The sequence below is a fragment of the Pantherophis guttatus genome, chromosome 2, assembly GCF_059756535.1.
Source record: "Pantherophis guttatus breed Tessera chromosome 2, ASM5975653v1, whole genome shotgun sequence".
In the NCBI taxonomy this organism is placed as follows: Eukaryota; Metazoa; Chordata; class Lepidosauria; order Squamata; family Colubridae; genus Pantherophis; species Pantherophis guttatus.
In genome coordinates, this window is record NC_142064.1 from 114,943,707 (window position 1) to 114,971,546 (window position 27,840).

General features: G+C 40.6%; 1 protein-coding gene across 6 annotated transcripts; it reads left to right on the forward strand.

Annotated features, from left to right (window-relative positions):
* The first annotated feature begins 600 nt into the window (after positions 1-600).
* On the forward strand, positions 601-27,831 carry KHSRP (KH-type splicing regulatory protein). 6 transcript variants are annotated; one of them, XM_034434435.3, is made up of 20 exons: positions 601-1,524; positions 6,667-6,763; positions 7,923-7,961; positions 8,113-8,158; positions 8,718-8,767; positions 9,885-9,956; positions 13,315-13,372; positions 14,044-14,215; positions 14,375-14,473; positions 16,080-16,178; positions 18,173-18,275; positions 19,271-19,371; positions 21,344-21,485; positions 21,567-21,727; positions 21,812-21,927; positions 22,915-23,003; positions 23,141-23,338; positions 24,087-24,164; positions 24,353-24,510; positions 27,084-27,831. In XM_034434435.3, the coding sequence occupies exons 1-20, from the start codon at positions 1,321-1,323 to the stop codon at positions 27,090-27,092; spliced, it is 2,091 nt and encodes a 696-aa protein (XP_034290326.2). In that variant the 5' UTR covers positions 601-1,320; the 3' UTR covers positions 27,093-27,831. The 6 variants fall into 6 exon arrangements, with proteins under 6 accessions (XP_034290326.2, XP_087744715.1, XP_034290325.2 ...); XM_034434434.3 differs by having other exon boundaries at positions 1,062-1,524; positions 26,642-27,831; XM_087888589.1 differs by lacking the exon at positions 9,885-9,956 and having other exon boundaries at positions 815-1,524.
* The last annotated feature ends 9 nt before the right edge of the window (positions 27,832-27,840 follow it).

The following is a 27,840-nucleotide window of genomic DNA, read 5'->3' on the forward strand; positions in this document are numbered from 1 at the left end:
AGATGCAACCGCAGCAGTTTATCCTAAATATGTCAGCTCGATTCCCAGTGTCTTCGGGCACTTTATATGCCTGGCACGCCGGGTGGGTCTCGATCTCTTCGCAAAAGGTCAGTCAGTCTTGGAGTTGGAGCAAAGGCCGTTCTCCTCAAGATGCCTTTTGGAGGAATAGGTAGTGTGGGGAACAAGAGCCCCTCCATTCGCGAAAGTCCCCGCGAGCAGCTCCTGCCTTTCGCTCTGCAATGACTTCAGCTTCGCTGCCCACCAGAACAGGGCTCTCCAACCTTGGCAACTTTAAGACTTGTGGACTTCAACTCCCAGAATTCCTCAGCCAGCAAAGCTGTCTGGGAGTTGAAGTCCACAAGTCTTAAAGTTGCCAAGGTTGGAGAGCCCTGCCCCAGAAAGCTCATGGATCAGCCTCCGCGGTCTGCGGCCTTCGCTCCTAAGAAGCGCCTCCTCTCCTTCCCATCCCCTGCCTCAGTTTTCGGAGGGAGCGGGGAAGGCTCCCTGTGATGCCTCTGGCCGAAGGGCGCATGCCGATCGCAAGACGCCTCACCCACCTCGCTGAGTTCTCGGCCAATGGGTTTAGACCTCCGTGAAAATAAAGCGGAAGTGTGCACTGCCTTCACTCGATGGTTCCTATCTCATGGCTCGATCGCGGTTGGCTGCGCTTTTTCCTCGCTGCGGTTGTCGAAAGGCGCGCTTCAGTTCTCCAGCGGCCCCTTCGCAGTTGGTGGTGGAGTCTTTTTAAGAGTTGCCGAGTAGGAGTGGTCATCTTTTCCATCAATCATACTTTAATCCCGCCCTTCAACCTTCAGTCGGCGAGAGGAATTCCCCCCATCAACCGCAACATAGACTGGAACTGCCGGATTGGTTGTCTCCATTTGATAGCAATGACGTATTCGCGGGTTTTCCAATTGGAGACTCGGGATTGAGCTACCGTCCTACCCCGATAGGTTCATCATGGACCATTCAGTCCGCCTCTCTCAATTTCCAATTGGTATAGATCCTGCAAAGCGCCGCCTTCCTCTTTACAATTCGAGTAGCCTTCTGACACTCAAACTGTAGATCCCGCCTGTCATCGCTTCTGATAGATCGGGCGTCCAAGCCGCCTGCCTCTCTTTATAGTCACTGGCTTTTCTGCGATGTCGCTCATCTCGATCTCGCGGATGAGTGGCTTGCACAGGAGGCGGGGATAATGGCGCGAAGTCCCGCCTCTTGGGCTCCCGGCGTGCAGTGCGGCCGTGCGTGTGAAGGGGGGTAGAGTGTTCGGCCTGGTTCCCGCGTTGAGCCCTCGTTGCCGCCGCGTTCATCTCTGCCGCCATGTCGGACTATAGCACCGGCGGTCCTCCGCCACCTTCCGCTGGGCCGCCGGGCGCGGGTGGAGGAACCGGAACTGCCGGGCCTCCAAATCAAGCCGGAGGAGGCAACGCTGTCGGTACCGGACAGGCTGGGGGAGCGGCGGGTCCAGGACCCGGCGGGATCCGTAAGGACGCTTTCGCCGATGCTGTTCAGCGCGCCCGGCAGGTGAGGAGCTGAGGTGGATGGGAAGCGGAGGAACCCGATCGCGTGGGGAGGAGGAGGAGGAGGGCGGTTGAGGGCGAGGAGCGTTGCATCTCTCCCCGGCTGCCCCGGAGAAGGCCCGGTGCTGTAGGGAAGCTGGAGATCGGCCCTAGGCTGAGGTAGTCGACTCCTGAGGTGACAAGAGTTCTGGACTGTGCCACCTAACGCGCCTCGGGGGGGGGGAGGAAGGAGGCAGAAAGCAAAGAGCGTTGGGCGAGTTAGTTTCTTCCTGCGGGAAGGTTACTTTAAAGGAAGTGGAAACCCGGCGCACGTGGGTCGGTTCTGACTGGGAAACCAAGCCGGGAAATAGGAACAGAGAAGGCTTGTTTTTTTTTTTTTTTTTACAAAAAAGTTTTTGTTTCCCTCAGTTGAAAGTGAGGAAATTACCGTCTTATTATTTATTTATTTTTCTATTTTTGTTTGCCAATCGGAAGCTAACAGAGTGGCCCGCAAGCCCCTCCTGATCTTTATTACATGAAGGGTGGTTTCTTGGGGCTAAATGGGTGTGTGTGTTTATGGGCAGTATCGCTTCACGTGGCAGAAGAGGCCAATATTTTAAACTGCATTTTGGTATTGGGAGCACCACCAGAAAGCTATCTTGTTTTAATGGGTTAGAGACTCATTCTTAACACTTCCAGATGTCATGGTTCACTTTTAATATTTTGGATCGCCCTTTCAAAATATCTACCTTGTACTCTGGAATTGTAATTTAAGTACAGTACATGTTTGCCTGATGTATCCCATGTGTGCACTAGAAAGACATTAGAAAATGAATTTTATCTATTTGGGAAGCAAAAGAATTTAAAATTTATTTGGATTTTTTTTTTTTTTTTTTTTTTTGGAGTAGGGAGAATTGTTTTAGTTTCAAGATTGCCCATTATGTCCTAATGCTCTCCTTGCATCATGTGCTTTTTGCACAGGACAATAAAATGTGATTCTACTTGCAATCTAGATTACAATTATGCAATCCATATTTCTAACACTGAATTTCTTAGCTTGTCCTCAAGAAAGAAGGGTGGAGAAGTAGTGTCTCAGTGCACGTCCAATATATGCAGGATTGAAGATCAACAATCAATCAACATTGGGTCTATAAGAAGATTGTTGATGAATCAAATATTTGTGCCTTTTTTGCTTCCTGGAGGAGTGAAAGCAGTTGGAAACTTCTAGTGATTGAATTGAATTCTTTGATTTTTCACAAAGAATAAGTGATAGGAGTAAGTCTTGCTGTTGTTGCTCTTGTAATTGTCTTTTGTACATTTCTGTCATTGATTTATTTTTTTCCTTAACACATACTTGCAAGTAGAAAAGCTAGCATACTCAGGAAGACCCAATGTTGATTGATTGTGCCTTTTTTATTGGATTGGGAAGGTTAGGTGGTTTTTTACCCAAAACATTTTAGCTTATTTGTGGGACACTGATAATTTTCTTGGCTGCTGTATGTATTTAATCAGTTAACAGTAAAGCCAAACGGTATATGTACCACATTCTGAACCCCTGGCTCAGGTATACAGCCAATTTTTTAAAGCCTTATGAAAGGCCAGCAGAGTTGGGGCTATCTTCTGGGGGAAGGATATTCCACAGAGCAGGGACGACTGCAAAAAATGGCCTGACTTCTAGTCCCTACCATCCAATATTCTTTGCATAGTGCCCCAATCTGCTAGATTGGGTTGGACAGGTAGAGACTCTTGGGAAAAAGTCCCTCAGGTAACCCATTCCCAAGCCATATAGGGTTTTAAAAGTGACAGCCAGCACCTTCAGTTGCATCTGGAGTCATACTGGTAGCCCGTGCAGCTCACATAATAGTGGTGTTACATCTTCTGTATATCTGACATCATTTATTACCTGTGCAGTTCCATTCTGTCTGTTTCTGAATGCTCTCCAGGGGCAGTCCATGTAGAAAACATTGCATTAATCTAAACATAAGGCATGAGTTGGGGTGAGCAGGGCTTCCTGGTCCAGGAATGGGTGTAACTGGCATACCACCTGAAGGTGTGCAAAGGGTTTCCTAGCCATACTATCATCTGTCTGCGCTTCAAAGAGTAGGGAGACCCAGATTGCATATTGGGTGTGTCTCGAGTAATGCAACTCTGTCCAGAACTAAAAATGGAATAACCTTGTCTCAGGAAGTTTCCAATACCCACAGCCACTTAGTCTTGCTAGTATTTCATTGGAGCCCATTTCATCCCATTCTGTCCCCAGCAGCTCCAGACACTGGAATAGGGCTTCTATAGTATTGGTCAGAGGGCCTTGTTGTTATTCAGGAAATACAGAATATGTGGGGATAGCTCATGATCATTACAGCCTATTGAAGAAATATTAGCCAGAGGGAGAAAAATTAGCTTGAGATCATCTGTGAAGTTCTATGTCAGTCACTGTTGCTTACGGACTTACATAAATTATATGACTTTATATTTCAATAGAAAAATGATTGTGAATAATTTTTAAGTGAATAGCAACTGGTTACTGTTTAGCAAACTGGTTGATTTTCTGAATTGATCTGCAAACTTTCAAAATTATTAGGAACATGGGTATTTTATACCAAATAGGCTATCGTGCCCTATGCATTGTTTTCTTAAAAAGGATGGAAGTACGTTATTCCAGGATTATAGTACAATTAATGAGATTGCAACATTATTTTAAAAAAAACTCTTTGCTGATTAAGCCCAGATATGAATTTCATTTATTTAACTATTGCTAGAACAAGTCACAGAGCAGTAAAAATGGAATCAGTCATCTGTTTGTTTGTTTGTTTGTTTGTTTGTTTGTTTGTTTTCTTAATTAATTTCTTTGCTACTCATGTCACCACAAAGTTATGGTTGGATATTGCCAAAAAACCAAAATGTAATCATTTGAATGTCTTTAAAAAAAAAGTAAGGTGCAAAATAAAACATAAAGCATCTAAATTATTTGAAGTTGGACTTTCTTAAGCAAAAAGGAAATAACCTGTGTTTTAGAGATCTCTGCAACTAGATGTTGATTATATCTTGACTTAGCTGAATTTCAAGAAAACATTGAAATTAATGGCAAACTAGCTGGTTGTGCCATATTGCTTATGGCAATGTAGAAACTAATCTGAACTCAGGCATTTATAATAGATGTTTTCATCTATATAGATGCTAATCTAATGTGTTCAATTAATGCATAAACATTTGGACATTGGTTTGGAATATGCCATTGCAATCATTCTAGAATTATCTGAGTCTGATAATCTTTATGAAATATACAGTTCAGTTTTTTATAATTCCTTTCTTGAAGAAGAAATTGTTCATTATTTTTCAGAATTTGCATTCCTGCTACCACTTTTTCCTTTTCTGTCTGTGTATGTCTTACCAGGTTTCATTTTTACTTATTACTGCTAAGGTACAAAATCAATGCAACCTATTTCTTCTTTGTCCTTTAAAGTACCTTGCCAACTTCCTTATTTCAGACTCTGCCCTCTAGGTATCCTTTGTTCAGTTTACTTTTTTCATTACAATAGCCTTTCTTAGTTAAGAATTCACCATAGTCTTTATTTTTAAGATTATAGTGGGACAAGTGAGACACGTCAAGGATATGGTACCAATAATCATTTCCAAATTTGACATTTAAAGCAGCGGTCCCCAGCTTTTTGGGCATCAGGGACTGGTTTCGTGGAGAGAAGTTTTTCCGCGGACCAGAGGGGGCTTGATTTCACATGCTGCCTGCATCCCACAGATGGGGCTTCACTTGTTTGTGCAGACCAGTTTCTGGCATGCTTTGGACCAATGCTGGTCCATGGAGTAGATTAAATTTAAATAATTGCTGAAGATTCTGTAATCATTATGTATGGTTAAAAAAAAGCATTTTTCCTCCCATAATCTAAATATATATTATTTTATATTGAGAGAAAGTTAGAATTTCATTGTTTAGGAAGTACATATCAAAGCAACTATTTAATGTTTTTCAGGATTGGAATAATTATAGCACACATAGATACTTATGAAGTCATTGGAGTTAGTATGGTTACTGTTGAGTTAATTCTCATTTATTTCAAGTGGAGTCATTTTGGCCAAAAAAAAAAAAAAAATACCATCCCAGAAGAGCTGAGAGCCAAAAATCTATAGTAAACTTTCATAGTGGCCATTATCTATATTTATTGTAATCACTTCAATAAAACATGAAAAAAGAAGCATGAACATCTCAAGAGCTCTGTTCTAGGAACTTGTTTAATTTTAATCATACAGTCTGTTCCTATAGTTGGCCAACCAAATGCCTTGATGTTTCTGATAGTGTACAATAAAATGCCATACTGTATTGTAAAAGTGTTGAGAGTCTTACATCCACAGTCTGTTTTATGAACTTCCCTGTTCCCAGTCTGATTTTCCACTATTCCTTTTCCTTCTATCTGAAAAATTCTTACTTTTTTTTTTTTTTTTTTGTTCGTTTTCTCTGCCATCCTGAATTTCAGCTGCCTAGCTCAACAAAACCCCATAATATTCTCAACCGGGGGTTCCTTTTAATCCATTCCTTGGAAGCAACTTTTCTCTTTCAAAAAATATGGCTGCAGTGTTGGATGGGCTCAGGCCATTCACTCAGCCAATACAGTAGAATTTACTGATCTTTTCTTCAACTGCTATTGCAGTTGATGACTGGACTTTGCCTTCTTTTTGCCTTCTTTAGTTTCTGTGCAACAGTGTTAAAGCTAAAAAGATGATAGCTGCAACTGACCAAAATTGGGAAGGGAATTCTGGGGACAGGAATGGATCTAAGTAAGAGGGTGTCTGTAGTAAACCTTCCATGCTACAGGGTCAAATAAGTGGGGAGAAGAAAAACTGAGAAGGGCCTGGCCTAGCCACTAAGAATGCCTGATGTGAGTCAATATATAAAATGTTGCTGCATAGTTAAATTTCTAACTGTATTAGCAGAGCAATGTAAAGTACATATGTAAGAATTAAAAGTTTGAATTGTGTCAAGTTTTTTCATCTACAGACCCTTTGTATTTTATTCAGTAAATAGGTTTGGGATATATTTTTAATTACTTGAAGATTCTTGTGTTTCAAACACTTTTGTTTTAACAGTTTTATTTTTAATTCTTTCTGTGGTTTACAGCTTAATCTGTTGTAATCATAGTGTCAATTTTACTTTTAGATAGCAGCAAAAATTGGGGGTGATTCAGCCACAACTGTGAATAACACTACACCTGATTTTGGATTTGGTGGTCAGAAGAGACAACTAGAAGATGGAGGTACTGTGTGCCTACTCTGAGTAGAGCCAAGTCAAGCGCAATGTCTATTGAAGTTGGGTAGCTACAAATTTAAATAAATACAAACCTAACTTAATAACAGTAATTGGGACGAGAATTGCTGTCAATAAGCGGTGCAGTCATACAGCGTGAAGTTGGGTGACCACATCCTTAGCAACACAAATGCCAGCACTTCTGGTTGCCATTAAGCAAATATCATTGGGGGTCATTAAACAAGAACGTCATGCAATTGCCATTTGCAACCTCCTGCCAGCTCTCCTATTGACTGTTTATAGAAGCTATCAAAGAAAGTTTTAAATGGAAATCATGACTGTGGGGACACTGCAATTAATTTAAGTACAAAAACCAATTGTAAGTACCACTTGTTCATTGCCATCATAAATTCAAATGGTCACTGGACTAGTGTCATTAAACAAGGTTGCCTGATCCCTTCCTTTAAACAGTTATTCAGTCTCACATACCACGAGAAACAGTTAAAAGGATGCAGATATGTCCTTATAAATTGTGCAGCAAATTTAGGCAAAGATTCCATAAAAACGGATGGAGGGTGGCTAGACAAATACAACTAGTCCTCAACTTAAGACCATTCACTTAATAGTGGTTCAAAGATAACGGCAGCCTCAAAACGTCATTTACAACTTGCTCTCACAGTTGCGATCACTGCACATCCCCACACAATAGATATTCCAAATGGAAAAGGTGCAGGGGAACTGATTCTTCTCTATGCAAGGACATGTTCTGAGCCAAGACTCACCACTTCAACCTGCCAAAGTGAGTTTGTTGGCTCCTTATGACAGCTACATAGGAATGCTTTATTCTTGATGATACAGTAGCCTGTTTTCTCAGGCATAAGAAAAAAACATAAATCACATCAAGGACAGGGTTTTTGAGCAGGGGCATCCCCTTCCAGCCTCATCTCCTGAAACACCTGGACTGATGAAAGTTCAGTTCTGTCCATTTCCCTATCTCTGGTTGATAAGTCATGTGAATGCTACCGTCCACTGTCGTGTGAATACTACAGCCTCCAGAATGGACTTTCTTGTAGCTGCAATCTTGATGCTTCATTCTGAATAGCAGAATAGAAAGGAGGTTATCCTAATCTATATCCATTTTCTTTTCTTTGTTTTTGTTTTTTTAATAGATCAGCCAGAAAGCAAAAAAATGGCTCCCCAGCCAGAACGTAAGTACAATGTATTTTTTTTTTAATTGCTAGGGGATGTATTAATTACATACAAAGTTATATTATAATATCTTAGAGTTTCCATTTGACTGGCTTACATATTTCTTTTTAGAATGTGACTTTATGATCAGACTCTTCCTTTTCTTTTCAGCCATGCCTCCACCACCTCAGCTTGGACCGATCCATCCTCCCTCAAGGTAACTTAGTTATGGGCCTTTTTTTCTTTCTCCATCAGTATTTGAGCTGGAATGCTTAAACCAATATTCAGGGTTGAGATTGTGGGTTTAGATTACCTCTGAGGGGGTAGCATTTCCCTGCCCTAAAGAAAGAAGGCTGTTTTGTTAGGTGGAGATCAGCATCCAAATTAGTGAGAGATGTGAATTCCAGGCACATGGATGCCTTGTTAGGTAGTGAAGCGTTGTGCTCTTTGGCCATGACTGAGTATTACAAGTCTTTGTGTAGCTTCAGTTTCATAGCTTTTGTTTCTGAAACTTGTCTGAAGATCCTTGTTTGCAAATGCTGCTGGAGTGGTCTCTGGGCCACTTAGTTGCTCATGAGTCCTGCCAGGCAGTGCAGGAAAATCACATGGTGATTTCCACAAAGCGGTGCTTAATTGTTCAGCCACCTTCCTTTCTGCTCTTTTGGGAGGAGGAAAACTCTCCTTTTTTTGTTTCTTGATGGATGCTGGTGAACCCCAGATCCATTTCTATAACTCTCCCACTCCTTACTTTAAGCTGCTGACCGTTTTCCTTGCAGGTCTACAGTGACTGAAGAGTACAGAGTACCTGATGGCATGGTGGGACTCAGTGAGTATTAGACAGGGAGCAGAGAAACCTGCTGTTGCCATAGTTGAAAGACTGCTACTTCACCTTTACTAACCAGTGCTGCTTTGGCTTCTCGATGCCAGTTGGCTGAGCTTCCTACAGGGAAGGCTCAGGCAGGTTTGTTTCTTTGTAGCCCTATTTGTGTGGGGGTTTTTTGAGAGATGACAGGCATTTGCGTTTCTTTGTATGCTGCTCAGAGCTATGTGGAAGATTACTCCAGCAATGCCGGGTGGGTATTCTGTTTTACAAAGTCTCAGCAAGTTTTACATTCATTAAATGGTGAGGGCTGGATTCTAAGGAGAACTTGAGGTAGACGTCATGTAAGCATTTCCCATCCTAGCAGGAATGGGGAGGGGAGGGGTTTGCTGTCAATCAACAATACAGATTCACTTTGGACACTCAGGCTAGGAGTGCAACAGGCATTCAGAATTCCTTGTTGGATTACTTGTGGCTTTGGCTTTGGATTCATCAACTTTCTGTGAGTGATTATAGTTCCCTTTTGCCAGAAGGAATGGTGGCTGCAAAACACTGCCTGAAGTTGAGTTTTAACTAAGCAAGGGAGAATTGATTTGCAGTAGGCAATTTGTTCAAAAGCCCTAGCTTTAAATTGGCCTGGCATTCACGCTCTGAAAGCTAGAGATTGTCTGAATGGGTGCTGAGGTACTTTTTTGGCTATTGTAATTTATCTTTTTTCTGTTGCTTCCGAGATCTTTATTTCAATACTCTTGTTTGAATTGGGCATTTAGGAGAATCACTTATCCTCCATTATTCCTTCTGTAAATGGTGAATTGAAGGAATCTTGAAATAATACTCCATTCAACTACTTTTTCATGCACACAATGCAGTCTTAAACTTAATTGTGCTAATGCAGTTTGTACAGTGAAAAAGTTATACACTTAAAATAGAAATAAATTTACACTGGGTTTGTCTGTTTCTGCTGAAGATTTGTCTGTTTCTGCTTTTCCAATATATCCGAAAGCTCTTTCCTATCCCTTTTGAGGAAGGATGAAAAAGTGTTGTATTTAAATCTACCTGCTAGAAGATAAGATTTCTACTTTTATCTCAAGATTTTCTCAGCATTATTCTCCTTGCTTTACAGTCATAGGAAGAGGTGGAGAGCAGATTAACAAAATACAGCAGGACTCTGGATGCAAAGTACAGATCTCACCAGGTAGGCGTGAAATTGTAGAGCAGACTATGAGGTGGATTTGGTTACCACTTTCTGGTAGAGAGCCACAAGTGCAGAGAGATTAATCCCATCTTATCCGTTAGCTTTGTTGGTTTGTCTCATTCCCAATCAGTCAAAGAAGGATTTGCAGCTGCAGGGTTTATGGAACACACAGAAAGTGTTTCCTCTAAGTCTCGTTCATGATAATAACATTTCACATCAGTCATGAACACTGATCATGTGAATTTCTGAAGACTTGTTTCAAAAATCTGTGGCATGTACAGTCATGTGCACATAATTAACCAGCAGCATCATGCAAATAAATGTTAGTGTCAAAAACAGTATAAGGAGGGTCAATTAAAAAGCATAGAAAGTATATCAAAAGGCTAAAAATTTAAAGAGCAAACATCTAAAAGGAAGGGAAGAAGCATTAGATGGGTGTAGGGGAGCAGAAAGTCTAATGTGCGGCAAAGTATCTCAATACAGAGCATTCTAGAATGAAAAACTAGATGTTCATTAAGACTAGTTTGCGGCAGATGTTAAGTATTGCTATGCAGAATCTGGCAACATATATTGTAGCAGGGTTAGTATCTGAGAGCTGACGGGAGATAGAGAATTGTTCTATGAGGCATGAGCTTTGATGCAAAAACGGAGAGATGAGGCTAGTGGAAATATTTCTGTAGAACTACATTCTGTGTGGAGTCACAAGCATTGTCTCTCTGGATAGAGAATCTTCCTATATCGGCCTTCATGACAGCTTACGGAGTGCATGACGACATGCCAGAATAAGCAACCTCCAGTAGTTAGGTTCTTTAAGGTTAGTTAGGTATGTCATAGGGCAGGCAGAGTACCTCTTGGATTCACTGGTAATAAAGGTTGGAAGCCTGGCTAGATCCAGTTGTTACATATTGTTTAATGGGTGCTTTAGCCTGATCATGTCTTGTGCTGAGTAGAAGACCTGGAGAGAAGGCCAAGGGTGAGATTTTAGTTACCACTATCTTTTTCCATGTGGACTGAAAGTCATCCCTCATAGTTAATGAGACATGGTGGGGGGGGGGGGATTTGAGCCAGTAGTTGAGTATAGTTACCCACCCTCTAGCTTCCACTTTCATGAGGCCTGTCTCCAGTCTCAGGATAGTGTTAGAGACACATTTTGGGATTCAAAGAGTCATTCTTAGACATTTGGATTAAGCAAGTCCTAATGGTGAAAAATTGCAAAGGGGCCCAGCTGGGTACCATTAAAAAGTTGCACTATTCACAGTATAGTGTCCACCTCTTATCTTGTGGGATTTGAGGATGGCAGATAAGCTTCTCTGTGCATTTTCAGAAATGAGGTCTTCATGGAGCTTCTTTCTATTGGCAGAATGAAGGAGTACTCTTAGATATTTGAAATAGGACACCTGTTCAATCTTGTGACCATCTGTCTTCCAGGAATGGTTCTTGGGCCTTTTGGCAAATTCCATTGGGTTTTCTGATAATTGAATTCTAGCTGGTCCTTCTTAAAATACTGTGTTAGTACTCTCAGTGCTCATTTAAGACCAGAAACGGCAACTCTTGCCTGCAACTATTTAAATTCATTGTGGTTTTTCCCAGAATTATACAGCTGTCGTGTTATTCTGAGAAAAAATATAGTTGCTTTGAAAAATTGCAGAAATGGTGCAATGTTCACATTCTCTCACTATTCCCACTTCAAAGCAATTTTGGGGAATCAAATCGAAAGCATTGCAGTTCTAATAAATAACAACATAGCTTGTAAAAAACAGATTGTTAGTTTGTTCTTGAAGGTTTGAGTAGTAACATTAAGTAGTCATTCTATTGTCTCTTTTATTTTCATGAGAAAATACAATATTTTCATCTGAGCTTTGAGACATCTCAAAAGCTTGTTTCTTAGCATTTGTCCTTTTTGCTAAACTGCATAGAGAATAAGTCACTACATGGTTAATGTAACACAAGCATATATTTGTTCCTTTCCAAACCTATACTTGAAGATGGAGAGATGTAACAAGTGTAGCTGTTGTTAGTTTGAAGCTATGGCGAGCAATCATTCACTGGATTGAGGCCACAGTTGTACTTTTCTTTTGGACTGCCAGAGGAGTGTTAGTGGGTAGAGCAATGATCTAATAGTATCTCTGACTGGAACTCAGCCATGAGTTTGGATCAGGAAATAAATACAATCAGTAGGGCCAGTTAATATGGGTTTTTTTGCGTCATGGGAGAGCTTTAGGTAAGTGGGAAATTACGCCTGACTAAACATAACTGGTGCAGTTTCAGGGACCTACAAAGACAATGTTCAGAGTCTGTGGGATGTCCTTGTTTGAAAGATTGAGAAAGTGTTGCTATTTTCCAGTCTCGTCTGGGCTGGAAAGCTGGGCAATCCTTCAATGGAAGACAGCAAGGAATTCCAATGTTGGTAATATAACTGGTACTCTGATTCTCTTAATAATTACATGTTTACATATTACCAGGAGCAGGACATCTTTGGATAGCGGAAAGTTGTACTTAACATTTGGAGAAAAGGAACTGAGGTCTCCAAAATAGTAGGAGCCTCATCACAGATGTGGGAATGGGTTTTGGAGGTCATGGTTAATTGTGATAAGCCTATTTTTATTTCTCAAGGATCACTTGAGTCTTTGGAGCCATAGAAATTGCCTTGCCTTGTGCTAATTTATGGTTTGCTCAATCATAGTTGGTTGCCTAAGCCATTTGGAATATTCACACATGCTAAGTCTTAAACCATAGTTTGCAAACCATTACAATGAACCATGATATCTGTTTCCACATTATTGCTAAACCAAAATCAAATCAGATACATTATGGCTTACCATGCTGTATAAATCCATAGAGAAAAATATTGTCAAAATGGAAACACACTTGCAGTATTCTTACACAGCACAGCTAAAAAGCTTTTTTTTATTATTATTGAGGATTGACTTAACACAGCCTTAAATACCGTTCTGTTCTTGGATCACTTGTCAAGTTGACTTTTATGTAGGTTGGCTGTCATGTTGATGCATACGTAAATATGGGAACCACTATGTCTTCTATTTCTTTCACCCAATCAAATCACAGAAGTCTGGTCTTGTGTAACCTGTGAACTGCCTGTAATTTTGCAGTAGATTTTTCAGCTGTTAAGAATCCTACGTTTTCTGTCTGATTGCTGTTTCCTTTTAACACCAAACTAGTCAAGTACATCCAGAACCCAGTTTGTAGAGAGTGCAAGCTGTGTTTTATAGACCTATCCAACTATCCTAGGTCCTTTTGATAATACATGATTGATGGAAGGCTCAGATTCTTTGGGGAAATGTATTGATATAGAAAGAAGTTGACAACTGTCTTTTGATGGCTTTTCTTTCCCTTACAGACAGTGGAGGACTACCAGAACGGAGTGTCTCTCTGACAGGATCACCAGAATCTGTGCAGTGAGTAGTTTTTAGTCTTTGTCAGTGTTTTCAAGAAGATCAGAGGCATCACTTTTATTGCAAAAGTTGGGTTTGTTTCATGCTGTTTGGGGGGGAGGGGGAGAGGGGGGAGTTAAGCCAACTTCTATTTGAATGACCAAGTTTTATGTTCCTCTGGCTCTTTTAACAATTCAGGAATTTGTTTTGTAAATAGATGCTGGGTTTTTAATGAAGATGGTTGCCTTTCAGGACGAAGACACAATAATAATTTGGGCATGCAGTACCTAAAAGGCACAAGTAGCTGCTGACTTTGATCTTGCATATAGAGAAACATTTTACTTAACACAAATGTTTTTCTAGGCTAGCATGGGACTAAAATCATCATTGAATATTACAGTTATAGCATATCTGTACTTGCTAAAGAAGCACAGATAGAACTAAAATAAATGCAGTATGTAAATTCAAAAATACAAATGATTGCAAAAATAAAGTGATTGTGTTTGCAACTGGAATAAATTCTATTAACCATTATGCAGGAAGCTGTGGAACAAACATGGAACATGCTGATTTGTAGACTTTTCAGGCTTGAAAATATTGCTGGGAATTCCATTTCAAATCTTCGTCATCAGAGAGGAAATGTTGAGAATCTTGTAACTTGCCATCATTCAGAGTTGACTCTTTCTCCTCTGTAGAAAGGCAAAGATGATGCTTGATGATATTGTGTCTCGAGGGCGTGGTGGGCCACCCAGTCAGTTCCATGATAATGCCAACGGACAGAATGGTACAGTACAGGAAATCATGATCCCAGCTGGGAAAGCAGGCCTGGTGATCGGCAAAGGAGGAGAGACCATTAAACAGTTACAGGTGAGCTTGAAGTATTACAAACATCCATATCACCATCAAAATCATTTTCTCCTCTTCTTCCTCTTCTACTATTGGCTTGGTTTAAGTTACATATAAGGAGGAAGAGCATACAGGAATTTTTGACAGTTATGCAACCCTTTTGATTTCTTGTTCATGTAGGAGCGGGCTGGAGTGAAAATGATTCTAATTCAGGACGGTTCACAAAACACAAACGTAGACAAGCCTCTTCGAATAATTGGTGACCCATACAAAGTGCAGGTAAGGCCAACTCTTTGTTTTGCTTATTGATTTCATCATTTTGCATTTGGGCGGGGTTGAGAGTAATTTAATTTTCCCTTTACTGTGATAGATTTTTAGTAGTTCCCTGTATCACTATTCTTTTTGATTAAAAGACTACTATTCAATACTGCCAGTTAGTTTTTGATTGTATTTGATTTAGAAAAGTATGATTATTCAGTTCAGATAGAATGGAAAGCTATGGCTCTCTAGCCAGAAAGTGCACTGAAGAGGAAAGGTCTTTGGTTCATAAACATCTTTGTTTTACTTTCTCAAGATATGATAACTTTTTTGTTTTCATTTCATTTCATTAAGATGTATTTTATTAGCGGGAATGAGAACAGTTTGCCCTCCAGTTTTGAGCCTTTCAAGAGCAAATCAGGTTTTCCCCCCTACTGATCACCCTCTAAAAAGGCAAGGATCTCCAATATCATAGCAGTGATCAAAGGCAGAATCCTCTCTTCAGAGCTTCTCCATGGTTCAATCTGTTTGCAACAGAGCCAAGAACTCTTTCTATATTCTAGCTGGCAATTGAAATTAGCCTCTTTCCTATTCAGCACAATTGCTACTAAGAATTGGAGTTGTTTTTTACAGTTTAACTTTTTTTAAAAGTACAGTCTGATAAAAGCCAGAGAACTTCCATCTTTATTAATACATTAGCTTGAGTTTGTATGAGGCACATTTAGCAGAACAGGAGTGAGTAACATAGTTATAAAAAAGGTTAATGCTTTAGCTATAATTACAATATTAGGTTAGTTTACTCAAATGTTTTCATTCCAGTTCTGCTGAATTACATGATAAATTGTCTTTTTAAAATTTTATTTACTTGTTTATAAAATTTGTACACCGCACATCTTATCTAAGTGGCAGTTTATAAACAACATCATAAAATAATATAAAATATGACTAAAAGCCCAGGCAAAAGAAGAGTTAAAACAACATTAAAATTTACAGTTTTACTTCTTAAATTTAATTTTTCAATTAAAGTTCAAGTTGCTTCTTCTTTGACTATTGCAATTTTCTTCTTGTATTTTGATTTTCACACTATACAATCATATATTCAGTTGCTCTCTGAATCTGAATGCTGTCTTGATTCCCTTCCTATGAACATATGGCTTTATCCTAGGCCAGATAAGTAGCATTTGTAATCTATTAATTTATCTTCCTGTTGATAGTGACTTACTAAAGGCTTTGACTGGATTCTTCTCCCTGTTCTGAGGAAATGGTAACATTCCTTTTTCAGTGGAGGGTTCAGAGATTGGATCTTGGTCTGCACTGACCTATCACCCCCTAAAGTTTATCTCACCTCTTAAAAGCACTTCCTGGTTTGTTCAAGCCTAAACCTCTGTCCTTGCCCTCCAGTTTGTTCCTTCCTGTTATCTTTGTTTCTCAAATTCATAAGATCACTGAAAAATCTTCTGCCAGTATTATCTACAGCTGTACTCTACCAGTGATGTGGAATTGCTCAGCTTCCCTGATAACACACAGAAAAAGGCTTTCTTCATTGGAAATTCTAACATTTCTTAGGTGAAATGTTCTATGGTATGTTTCAAATCATCCCAAAATTAATGCTGAGTTTTCTTTGCAGCAAGCCTGTGAAATGGTAATGGACATCTTACGAGAGAGAGACCAGGGAGGCTTTGGTGATCGGAATGAATATGGTTCAAGGATTGGTGGAGGAATAGATGTGAGAACATTATTGGTACTTTTCTGTGGTAATGGAAAAAACAGCTTCAGTTGGGCATTAATCCCTCTATTTTATTTATTTACTGGTGTTTTTTTTATTATTATTCTGGTATTTATACTTTGGAACAGCTTCCTTAGAAGTGAAATCAGTCCTTCCATTTTGGAAATTGGTGGATACAGAGCTCTCCCTGAGGGTATTTGTTGACTGATAGGTCATCAGCCGCGTTTATTACTTTCATTGGATAATGTTCTATGTACTTTTTATATATAAAAAGCATCATTGTAGTTCATTTTATGTATGTATGTATGTATGTCTTTGGTTATTCGGGTTTTCTCCCACGTAAAATTGGAAGTGTCTTGGCGATGTTTCGACGAAGTCTCATTTGTCATCTTCAGGCTGGTGTTTTCGGCTTCGTGCTTCTAGGAGCAATGTGTGATCGCAGCTGTTTTTTCCTTTTAACTGCCAGTGGGGGTGTGAACTGATTGGGTGGGAGCTTGGCTGTGTTCTGATTGGGTGGAGGTGTGTTCCTCCTCCCATACATAAAAGGCACCACAGACAGAATCAGCAAGATCCTCCACAAACACAACATCAAGACAGCATTCTGCACAAACCGAAAAATATCCACCATCCTAAGAAACCCCAAAGACAAAATTGAGTTAGAAAATTAAGGAGTATATGAAATCCCAGGCACCGCCTGCCCCACCACATACGTTGGACAAACCAACAGAAGAATAAGTGCACGCATTGAAGAACACAAGAACTCAGTCTGAAAAGAGGAACCAACTTCTTCCCTGGTCCAACACCTTAAAGCCACAGGACATGATATTGACTTTAAAAAGACCAGAACTATCGCCAAAACTGAACACTTTAACAACAGAATAATCAGAGAAGCCATCGAGATAGAAAAACGCCCACACAGCATGAATAAACGAGATGATACCTCCCGCCTACCAGCCATTTGGAAACCCGCCCTCATTGACAAACGAGTCCCTAACACAAAGAAGGACACCAGACCCACACACACGAAAACCACACAGGATGTCACCACCACACATCCACGCAAAAAGTAAACCCACACGGATGAGGCACGACCACAAACCAGAAGCCAGACCACAGCTGCATCATTAGCCACTTTAAACCCCTCCAATCCGTATGAAGCAAACTGACACCCACCATGAAGATGTGGCACGACCACGAATACAAAGCAAACAAAAGCAATGCAGCTCACCAGCTCAAATCCCCCTGCAACTCAGACTAACCTGAGCACAACCAAGCCCCCACCTAAACAGAACACACCCCCATCCAATCAGAACACAGCCAACCCCCTTCCAATCAGAGCACAGCCAAACCCCCAACCAATCAGAACACACCTCCACCCAATCAGAACACAGCCAAGCTCCCACCCAATCAGTTCACACCCCCATTGGCAGTTAAAAGGAAGAAACAGCTGCGATCACACATTGCTTCTAGAAGCACGAAGCCGAAAACACACCAGCCTGAAGATGACGAATGAGACTTCGTCGAAACGTCGCCAAGACACTTCCAATTTTACGCGGGAGAAAACCCGAATAACCAAAGACCTACATACAAACACCCAGCCAGGTTTTACCTACGTAAACTAAGTTGTTCTGTAGCTCTGGTTGTGTGAAATCTCATTCACAAGCTTCAGGGCTTTTTTTCTGTTGACAAACTGCAACTCTGTGTTGAGAGCAACACAGAGTTGCAGTTTGTCAACAGAAAAAAAGCCCTGAAGCTTGTGAATGAGATTTCACACAACCAGAGCTACAGAACAACTTAGTTTACGTAGGTAAAACCTGGCTAGAAAGAATATGCATATATATATATAAAACATATATATATAACATATATACACACACACACACAAACTTTATTTTTTTAATTGAATTTTATTGTTATAAATTGCCACAAATCTGAGAAGATTTAGCAACATATAGATCTAGTAAATAAAATAAGATGTTTATTCAATTGCTTAGGTCCCAGTCCCCCGGCATTCTGTTGGTGTGGTCATTGGGCGGAGTGGAGAAATGATTAAGAAAATACAGAATGATGCTGGAGTTCGAATCCAGTTCAAGCAAGGTGAGAACCCCAAATCTCTCTCACCTTCAGAGCAGGGGTGAAATGCTCCCAGTTCGGACCAGATCGGGTGATCCGGTAGCGATTCTGGCAGGTGGTTGGGAGAACTGGTAGCTGTGGCAGCGTGAGGCTCCACCCACCCGCCTGGTGTCGTTACTTCATGATTTTAACCAGGAAGTAATGTGTTTTTTACCCTCTGCGCATGCGCAGAGTATGCGTGGTCATGTGACATGAGCAACGCACGGGCAGGCGGCGCGTGCACTTCTGAACTGGTAAGGAAGGTAAGTAGATTTCACCCCTACTTCAGAGCCTGTATTCATATCGCAGGGTAAAATGTCAGGTTTATGCTTGTGTGCCTTTTCCGTCCACCCTTCTTCAACGCAAATTCTTATTTGGTTATCATTATTGTTGCTAATTCAAATTTGCTTTTGTTCCTTTGTGTAACGTTATTTTACCCAGCGCTCTTTTCTGAAATTGGGGGGTGCAGTTTTCTCAGTTGTGATCTAAGGCAAAATCTCTAAAACATTTTAGATAACTGAAAATCTGTAGAACATTTTATTCTTTGTTCAAACTTGGCACAATCCAGGTTTTTCAGGCAGATGTAACTGAAACTTGGCAAGTTCCCCTATAAAAACCTGGGTCTATCAAGTTTGTTGTAGTTCCACTGCCTTGAATTGGGTCTTCTGAATTTTGGACAGAGGTTTTTCCTTGTCTAGAACTGTATACATCCCATATCTACTTTTCTGTGTGGGTGTGTGGGTGTACTATACATGTCCTCACATGAAATCGGGGCATTTTTGCTCCTGAGGAGGAAACCATTAATTGGATGGATGGCTGTTGAATGTGAATGCTGTTTGGTGTATACACACACACACACACACACAGAGAGAGAGAGGGAGAGGGAGAGGGAGGGGGAGTGAGTGTTCACAGACCACAGACAAGGGTTCTAATTTTTAAACTCCAGTTGACTGTAGAACATGTTCTGACTGTCATTTCAGATGATGGGACAGGTCCTGAAAAAATTGCCCATATCATGGGCCCGCCTGATAGATGTGAACATGCTGCCAGGATTATCAATGACCTTCTCCAGAGTCTTCGGGTATGACCTTCCTTGGGAGTTTATCTCATCCATCAGAGTGCTGAAATTTAGTTGAGCTGATCTAGTCTTGGAAATAAAAGAATTGCGAAGAATTAATTAAGCAACTGTATTATAGTTTTTGTAGATTGCTATATAAATTGTTATATTTGTTTTTTAAAAAACTATATAACTTATGTGTTCAAAATATGTAAGTTATATACAGGTAGTCCTCAACTTACAGCCTTTTGTGTACTGGCCATTCAAAGTTATAATGGCACTGAAAAAAGTAACTTAAGTCCATTTTCCACACTTACAATTATTGCAGCATCTCCATTGGCATGTGATCAAATTTGAACACTTGACAACTGGCTCATATTTATGATGGTTGCAGTGTTTTGGGGTCATAACATCTTTTGCAACCTTCTGACAAGCAAAGTCAATAAGAAAGCCAGATTCACTTTACAACCTTATTACTAACTTAACAACTGCAATGATTCACTTAGCAACTGTGACAAGAAAGATCATAAAATGGAGCAAAACTGAATTAACAACTGTCCCACTTAGGAACAGAAATTTTGGGCTCAGTTGTAGTCATAAGTAGAGCCTGTATATAACTTAATATTACTGAGGGGGTTTGGTTTTAAGTTTTTTTGCGCCACCTACAGTCAACTCAGTGAAATGGAAGTTTAAAAACAATTGTAAGACATTTTCACTCACATTTGACTAAAGAGATACTAAAACATCTTAAGAAACATAACCAGAACTTTAATAATACATTTGATAATCTGGAATTTAATTTGAATTTGGTTATTAACAGTTTTTTCCATTATATTTTAATTCTGTCGTATATAACTCAGAAAGGTATACCTCATCAGATTTTCACGCATAATTCCTTCAAGGATTTTCATTTTTTTGTGGTTTAGAATTTCTGCCCCATAGCATTTACATTTGATTCAGCATATCAAGCAGCTTTTGTTGTTGCACAAACTAACAGTGCACCATATAACAAGATTGAGCAATATTTCTTTAGTGGAAATTTATTGGATCTGATTTGGGACGTTGCTGTCAGTTAGGCTTACCTGAAAAGTGGGTGGAGTTGTGTTGTTACAAATATAAATAGAATTATATATTGACCCAAATGAACTTACTGTTATCATTACTGAAATTGTATCAGAAGATGAAATTTATTATTGCCAAGATAATGCAAAGCATTCTGATTTAAAACCACTGTTTTGAGCTCAAAACGAAGTATTGATCTGTAGATTTGGTTGTGATTTTGAGAGAAAGCATGTTGGTTTTGCTCAGCTTTTAGAAGACAGGTTTTTGGATATTTTGAGTGTTGTGATTGTTGTGTTGCCAGTTGTAATTGTTTTGTTTTATAAAAAGTTTTCAGATTAAGCAGTACCGCGGTGGGGACCAGGGCAGAGAGCAGAAACTTATCCCAAATTCCTATATTTTCAAATATCTGAAATAGTCAAAATGTTTCCACTTTTGTTGTATAGAACATCAAAAACATACTGACTTTTGTCCTGTTGCCACATACCCATGCAGAGTGTTCTGATGGAATATTCTAAGGGGCTGCTTTGTCCCAAGTTATGTGCGCATACCTGCTTATTTTCATCATTGGTATTGTTATTATTTTAAGTAAATTGTACTTTAAATTAAAGGCTGGCATTGCCAGAGTAGTTTAGGAAAGAGCACTGGGGGTTCCACCAAGTTCTAGGTAACACCATGCAGTCCATGGAATATGTGTCCTAGAATGTGCTCAAAATCTTTTTGCAGAACACACTGCAGGAGAAATATCAAGCTGCCTTTCAGGGCAGTTTGAGCACTCTTGTGATCTCATTCAGGAAAATAACATCATTATTGTAATTCTTAAATGCACCATTTGACAACATAGTGAGAGAGCTCTCCCTTCTGGAAACCCTTCTGGGGCAATATTTTATTCTGCTTTCCCCACGTCATTCAAGTTAATTGTATTCTTGTCTTGTAGAGTGGTCCACCAGGCCCTCCAGGTTCAGGAATGCCTCCTGGAGGCAGAGGTAGGGGCAGAGGGCAGGGCAACTGGGGGCCTCCAGGAGGAGAGATGACCTTCTCTATACCTACGCACAAATGTGGTCTGGTCATTGGCAGAGGTGAGCATCTCCTGTTTTCTTTAGTTGTCCCAAGCAGGTGTGCATCAAGCATTCTGTTGCTACCTTTTCTTTATTTTTTAGGTGGGGAAAATGTAAAGGCCATAAACCAGCAGACAGGAGCCTTTGTAGAAATATCTCGGCAGCTACCACCCAACGGAGACCCCAATTTCAAATTATTCATTATTCGTGGCTCACCTCAGCAAATTGATCATGCCAAACAACTGATTGAGGAGAAGATTGAGGTAACTACCCACCTTTAGTTGCACAAGAAATCCCCAGGCTTGATATGGCAGTTCTCACTAACAGATTACATGTTTCTTTCTTAGGGTCCCCTCTGCCCAGTTGGGCCAGGACCTGGGCCTGGTGGGCCTCCTGGACCAGCACCCATGGGTCCCTTCAATCCTGGGCCGTTCAATCAAGGACCACCCAGTGCACCCCCTCAGTAAGTACCACTTCCTTCTATTTGGGGAGTCTTAGCTGCAGTCAAGATGCTGAGCTCGGAACCTAGAAAAGCAACTGTGCTGAGCTGAACCAGGAAGTCCCTTTTGACAAAACTTTTTCTCATGAAAAGCCCTTCCCCTGTTCGAGGGGTTTTTCAAGGATTATGTGAATGGAGGAAAAAGAATTGTGTCCAAAGAGTTATGTAATAGTGCTGTTGAGGGAAAGAAACGTGGTTTATGCTGTGCATCCTAATTTTATTGCTTGTTATCTGTACAAAAGTTTTCAAAAGGGATTTGGCTTTTGGCTGATTGTGGCCATTTTGGCCACCGTTCTGGTCACGACCTATTCTATATAGAAATAGAAAGAACCATTGATATGGAAACATAAAAACAAATTGCCATTTCATATGGCCTTTTTGTCATGGTCTATTGTTGGTAGCTTGATTGTCACTATTGCAAGTTAAAAGTTCTCAAAAAGTAACTTCCCAGCTTCCTTCTAGAAACTTACTTATCTTTAATGTTTATATATTGATAGATTTCTATCCTCACTTTATTTTGTATAATTCAAGGTGCCTTGCACAATGCTTCTGCCTATTTTCCTTAGAAAGGGAAGGGAATTGGGCTGAGGGAGAGGGATTGACCCAGAGTCCCCCAGTCAGCTTTCATGACTAAGGGAGGACTAGAACTCTCAGTCTGTGGCCTAGAAACTTCACTGCTACAGCAAACTCACTTTGTCTTGGCCACTGGCAATTTATTTTAATCCATGATAGCAAATTGGATTAATGACAGTCCAGCACCCTCTTCAGCAAGGGAAGTTGGCTTGAAATCCTGTGCTATGTGGGGCAGGAAGGAGAGCTCTCCAGTTTCTCCAAGCAGTAGTACTATTTCTCTAGAGTAACTTCTTGGCCCATTTGCTACTTAGAAATCCCTATATGTACATCCTTACATTTGATCAATTATACCAATTTCTCCCCCACCTCTTCTTTCAGCCCTGGGGGACCACCACCACCTCAATATCCACCTCAAGGCTGGGGAAATGCCTACCCACAATGGCAACCTCCAGCTCCTCATGATCCAAGTAAGTGTTTGTTAGAATTTTTTGCTGTTTTTTAAAAAAACAAACTTCACTGTTAGTCCTCATCAAAGTGGATTACAAATTACAGTTGTGGATTCAGAAATGGCCAGGCTTGTATTCAGACTGTCATCTGATTCCAGGTAAAGCAGCAGCAGCAGCAGACCCCAATGCTGCCTGGGCAGCATATTACTCGCACTACTACCAGCAGCCTCCTGGCCCAGTTCCAGGAGCCCCCCCAGCCCCCACTGCACCACCGGTGCAAGGAGAGCCCCCCCAGCCGCCCCCCACCGGACAGTCAGACTACACAAAAGCATGGGAGGAGTACTACAAAAAACTAGGTAACTCTACAGGTGCTTCTTCTCTTTTACTGGAAAAGGGCATTAATGGAATGATTGCTAGGATTATAGGTGACAACTTGATTCAGAACACTTCAGCTCTTTTCTCTCTTCCTATTAATCTTTTCATTTTCTTTTTCGGTATTCTGGATATTGGGTGCTTTGAGTTTAAGCTGAAAGAACTGAATTAATTTACGTGTTTCCTTAAACTTCAAGGCCCTGTTTTCAAGCAAGCAAATTTCTACACATTAGAAAACAAAGCAAAATATTTGGTCCTAATAACTGGGTATCTTGACCATGTGTTTTCTTTTTAATCGAGCATCATAGTTGATTTTGTTCCCAAATATTTGTTATTTATTCCATATTGTTGGAATATGTTTCAGGATAATTCTGCCGTGCCTGATGATTCCCCAGTATTTTTCTGGGCAGTGGTTGACTGCATGTGAAAACTTCTGCTTATATGAGTTTATAAATGCTGAGCATCTCTCCCATAGTTCCAAAAGTATGATAAAATATAGCTGTCTTGTATTATTTTTTAAAAATGCTGAACACAAAACAAAATTATTCAAGTCTTCAGCCTTTACTGTTTGATTCTCGCACCTATAATTTTTGGCTGACTGCTGGTAAATAATGCCATTAGTAATTGAGGTCCCTGCTTTTAAAGTTCTGGATTCTGTAAGGGAATAGGTCTCTTGGGTGGTCAAAATGCTTCAGGTGCAACCAAGTCCTGTTGTCCTTTGTTGTCCTACAGGCCAGCAGCCACAGCAGCCTGGAGCTCCTCCCCAGCAGGACTACACAAAAGCCTGGGAGGAGTATTATAAGAAGCAAGGTGAGCTAGAATGCCACAGGCTTTCCAAGACAAACTGGATTGGCTTTGGAATGCCAAAGGTTTTTTGTTGCTCTGTGCATTCTTATACAGGAGTAAATTGCACTGAATCAAGGTGGCGGGGTGCGTGCGCGCGTCTGAATAGGCATGGATGGGATAGACTAGAGAGATCCTTTTCTTTTTGAAAGCAGCTCAAGTAGCGACCGGTGCAGGGCCAGCAGCACCACCAGGACCTCAACCAGATTATAGCGCAGCGTGGGCAGAATACTACAGACAACAAGCTGCCTATTATGGACAGACACCTGGTGCTGGCGGACCAGTGCCACCCCCCACACAGCAGGGACAGCAGGTGAGCAGCTTGATTTAGCAACTGATTCCTGTGATATAATCTCTGCCATCTAGGATTTGTTATGCATATACTTTTAAGTTTATCTTAAAAGTATTAAGTATTTGGCCACTCTTGCTTCATCTGTGATAGGGGGCACCCAGTTTTCTATCTATTAGCACCAGCAACCATCCATTGACAAGAAGGACAGGTATATAAACTTAAATAAAGGTATCACCAGAGCTCACATTGAGACAGTAGGATGTAACATTCTTGCCATCAGACTAAGTTGCCAGCGTAGATTGCACCAGAAAAAGGGTGAGCGTATGCGTCATTTCTAACATCTCCTCATGGGTGAGATTATTCGGAAGGAGCCAGTTTGGTCTAGTGGTTAAGGCTCCAGGCTAGAAACCAGTAGACTTCTAATCACGCTTTAGGAATGAAAGCCTGCTATGTGACTTTGGGTCTGTCACTAAGCCCAACCCACCTCATAGGGTTGTTCTTATGGGGGAAATAGGAGGAGGAAGGAATATTATATATGTTCACCGCCTTGAGTTGCTTGTAGAGTAATGAAAGTGAGATAAAAATCTAATAAATACAATAATGTTGGTTAAATCAGAACCATAAATTGTCTTCCCTCTCCCAAGTGTAGCCAAGTAGTACAGATTGCATATACATCAAACATGTGGCTATTGATACAAAGGTTCCAAGAAGCCTGGCCTTTCTCTTGTTCAAAATATCTGAAACGTGTTTACAAATGTATTTTCACAACCATGAAAACTTGATCATTATTTTCATAATAGAAAACAGGAGCTTTTGGGTACACTAATTTTTTTCTCCAGTACTAAATTCTGTGAATATGCTTCTGGTGCACCAGACCGATAGCATATTCTGTAGGGAAAATAAATGACAGATGAGCAAAACTGTCAAGCTAAAGGTCCTTTCTTCAAGCAATGCAATGACCTAGAAACAAGTAAAGCTATTACTACAAGCCAGCATGGGTGTGTCAAACAGATCGTGCCAGATAAATCTAATTGCATTCTTTGACTAAATTAATGGATCAGGTAAATACTGTGATTGTAGTTTACTTAGAAAAGTGTAGGATAGGCAGCAGCATCACCAGATGGGTTTGTAACTGGCTGACCAACCACACTCAACATGTAGTCCTCAATGGAACTAGATTGACATGGAGGGAAGCATGCAGTGGGGTATCCCAAGGTTCTGTCCTAAGCTCAGTACCCTTCAACATCTTCATAAATGATTTAGACAAAAGGGTAATTCATCAAATTTGGGAGGAATAGCCAACACTTTAGAAGATAGATCCAAGATACTGAAGGATCTTGACAGACTTGAACTTTGTTCAAGTTAGTTCAAACTAGCTTTGTTGGTCCTATCCAACAAAATGCAATTCCATGATGAGAAAATGTCTTACACTTAAGCAAAAAAAAAGGTATAAAATAGGTGGTGTCTGGTTCAACAGCAGTGACAGTGAGAGGGATCTACGTGTTGTGGACAACCTCTTAAGTATGAGCCAGCAATGTGCTGCAACTGCCAAAAAATCTGATTCATCAACAGAGGGATAGTATCAAAATTAAGTGATGTGATAATGCTGCTTTATACTGCTCTGGTGAGACCACACTTGGATACTGCATCCAGTTCTGGTCATCATGGTACAAAAAAGATATTGAGACTCTAGAAGGAGTGCAGAGAAGAGCAACAAAGAACAGTCTGGAGGCTAAGCTGTATGAGGAACAGTTGTGGAACTAGGTATATCTAGTCTAGCAAAGAAAAGGACTAAGGGTGACATGATAGCTGTCACAGAGGAGGCTGACCGATTCTCCAAAGCACCAGAGGGCAGAACAAGAAATATCAGATGGAGGATCCAACCTAGAATTAAAGACAGTGAGAACAATTAATCAGTTGAACGACTTGCCACCAGAAGTTGTTGGATTCTCCATTACTGGAGGTCTTCAAGAAGAGGTTGGACAACCATTTGTTTGAAATGATATCGGGTCTCCTGCTCAAACGGAGTTGGAAGACCTCCAAGGTCCCTTCCAATTGTTACTTGGTGTTCTATGAAAGTCACTGGCAGATGAGCAAAACTTTAAAGTGGAAAGGCCGTTTCTTATTCATTTTCTGCATGGCATTTCTTCAGGATGAGAGACGCTGTTGTCTCGGTGACTGGCCAGGGGAAGAGGCTCTATAAAATACAAGAGAACTGAAGCATTCCACAAACTCCCTAATAAACAGTGGATGGGTGATGAACAGGAAGTTCTATCGGACACCAGTTTCATTTTGTTTCCTTGCTATTGAACTGCTTGCTAAATGGAATGGTGGTGACATTTGGGGTGAGACCAAATGATGAGCTAGAAATAAGCTAGAAAGACAGAATTGCATGTATATTAAGCATATATTGCCTGTTTTATTGTCTACTGTTTTTATTTCTCTATTGTATTACTGTACCCGGAAAAACTGTAATGTTCAAGGGTGCTCTGACCTTTAGCAAATGAGGTTCCCTACCTGAAACCACGGGATAAACACCTTCTCTTATTTCCTTTCTCAATGACAGACTCCTTCATGTTTTCTCCTTTCCACAGGCTCAGTGAGCTGAATGTGACCCTCCCCATCTCCGAGAACCTTTTGTTTTGGAGAGAGAGGTGGCGGCTGCTGCTGCCACTGCAGGAAGTGGCAGGGTGGGAAGGGAACTGGCCTGTTGCTCTGATTGCTGGGTTTCTTCTGGGAATCTTGGCCATGCCGCCTTCACATCTCTCTTAAAATAAATCCAGATCTCCAAACCTAATGTTGAGCCAGCAGCTGTAGAAGATAGCCGACTAAAACCGCCTCCACCAGACCCCATCCTGCCTGACACGCACCTCAGTTTTCAGGGTAACACTTCTTTTTCTTTTCTGTTTTGTTTTAAAAATAAACTTTACAAGGAAAAGTCACTCTGCTTTTTAGTTAGAGTTGGAACATTCCTCGGACAAAGGTGTTGGTGTTTCAGACAACCCCATCCCTGCCCTTCCATTTTCTCCACTGCTGGGACTGATCGTGTTTTTGTCTGTTCAAGAGGAAATTGGAACAAACAATTATATGCTCAAATTTTTACTTTTTACCGCTCGTTTTTAACTTCACAAATAAATGATAACAAAACATCCCCCTGTGTCTGCTGGGTGGTGTCTGTCTTTCTCTCTCTCTGTCTATAGGGTTTTTTGAAGCTGATGTTTGTTCACAATATAGCTGTTGTAAAAGCCTGGTAATGGTCATGAATTAAGAGCTTCCTGTGTTTTTATAGTTTGAGCAGGCATTTGTGCATTTTTGTTGAATAAAATGCTTTTTTGTTTTAAAGTCTCTGAT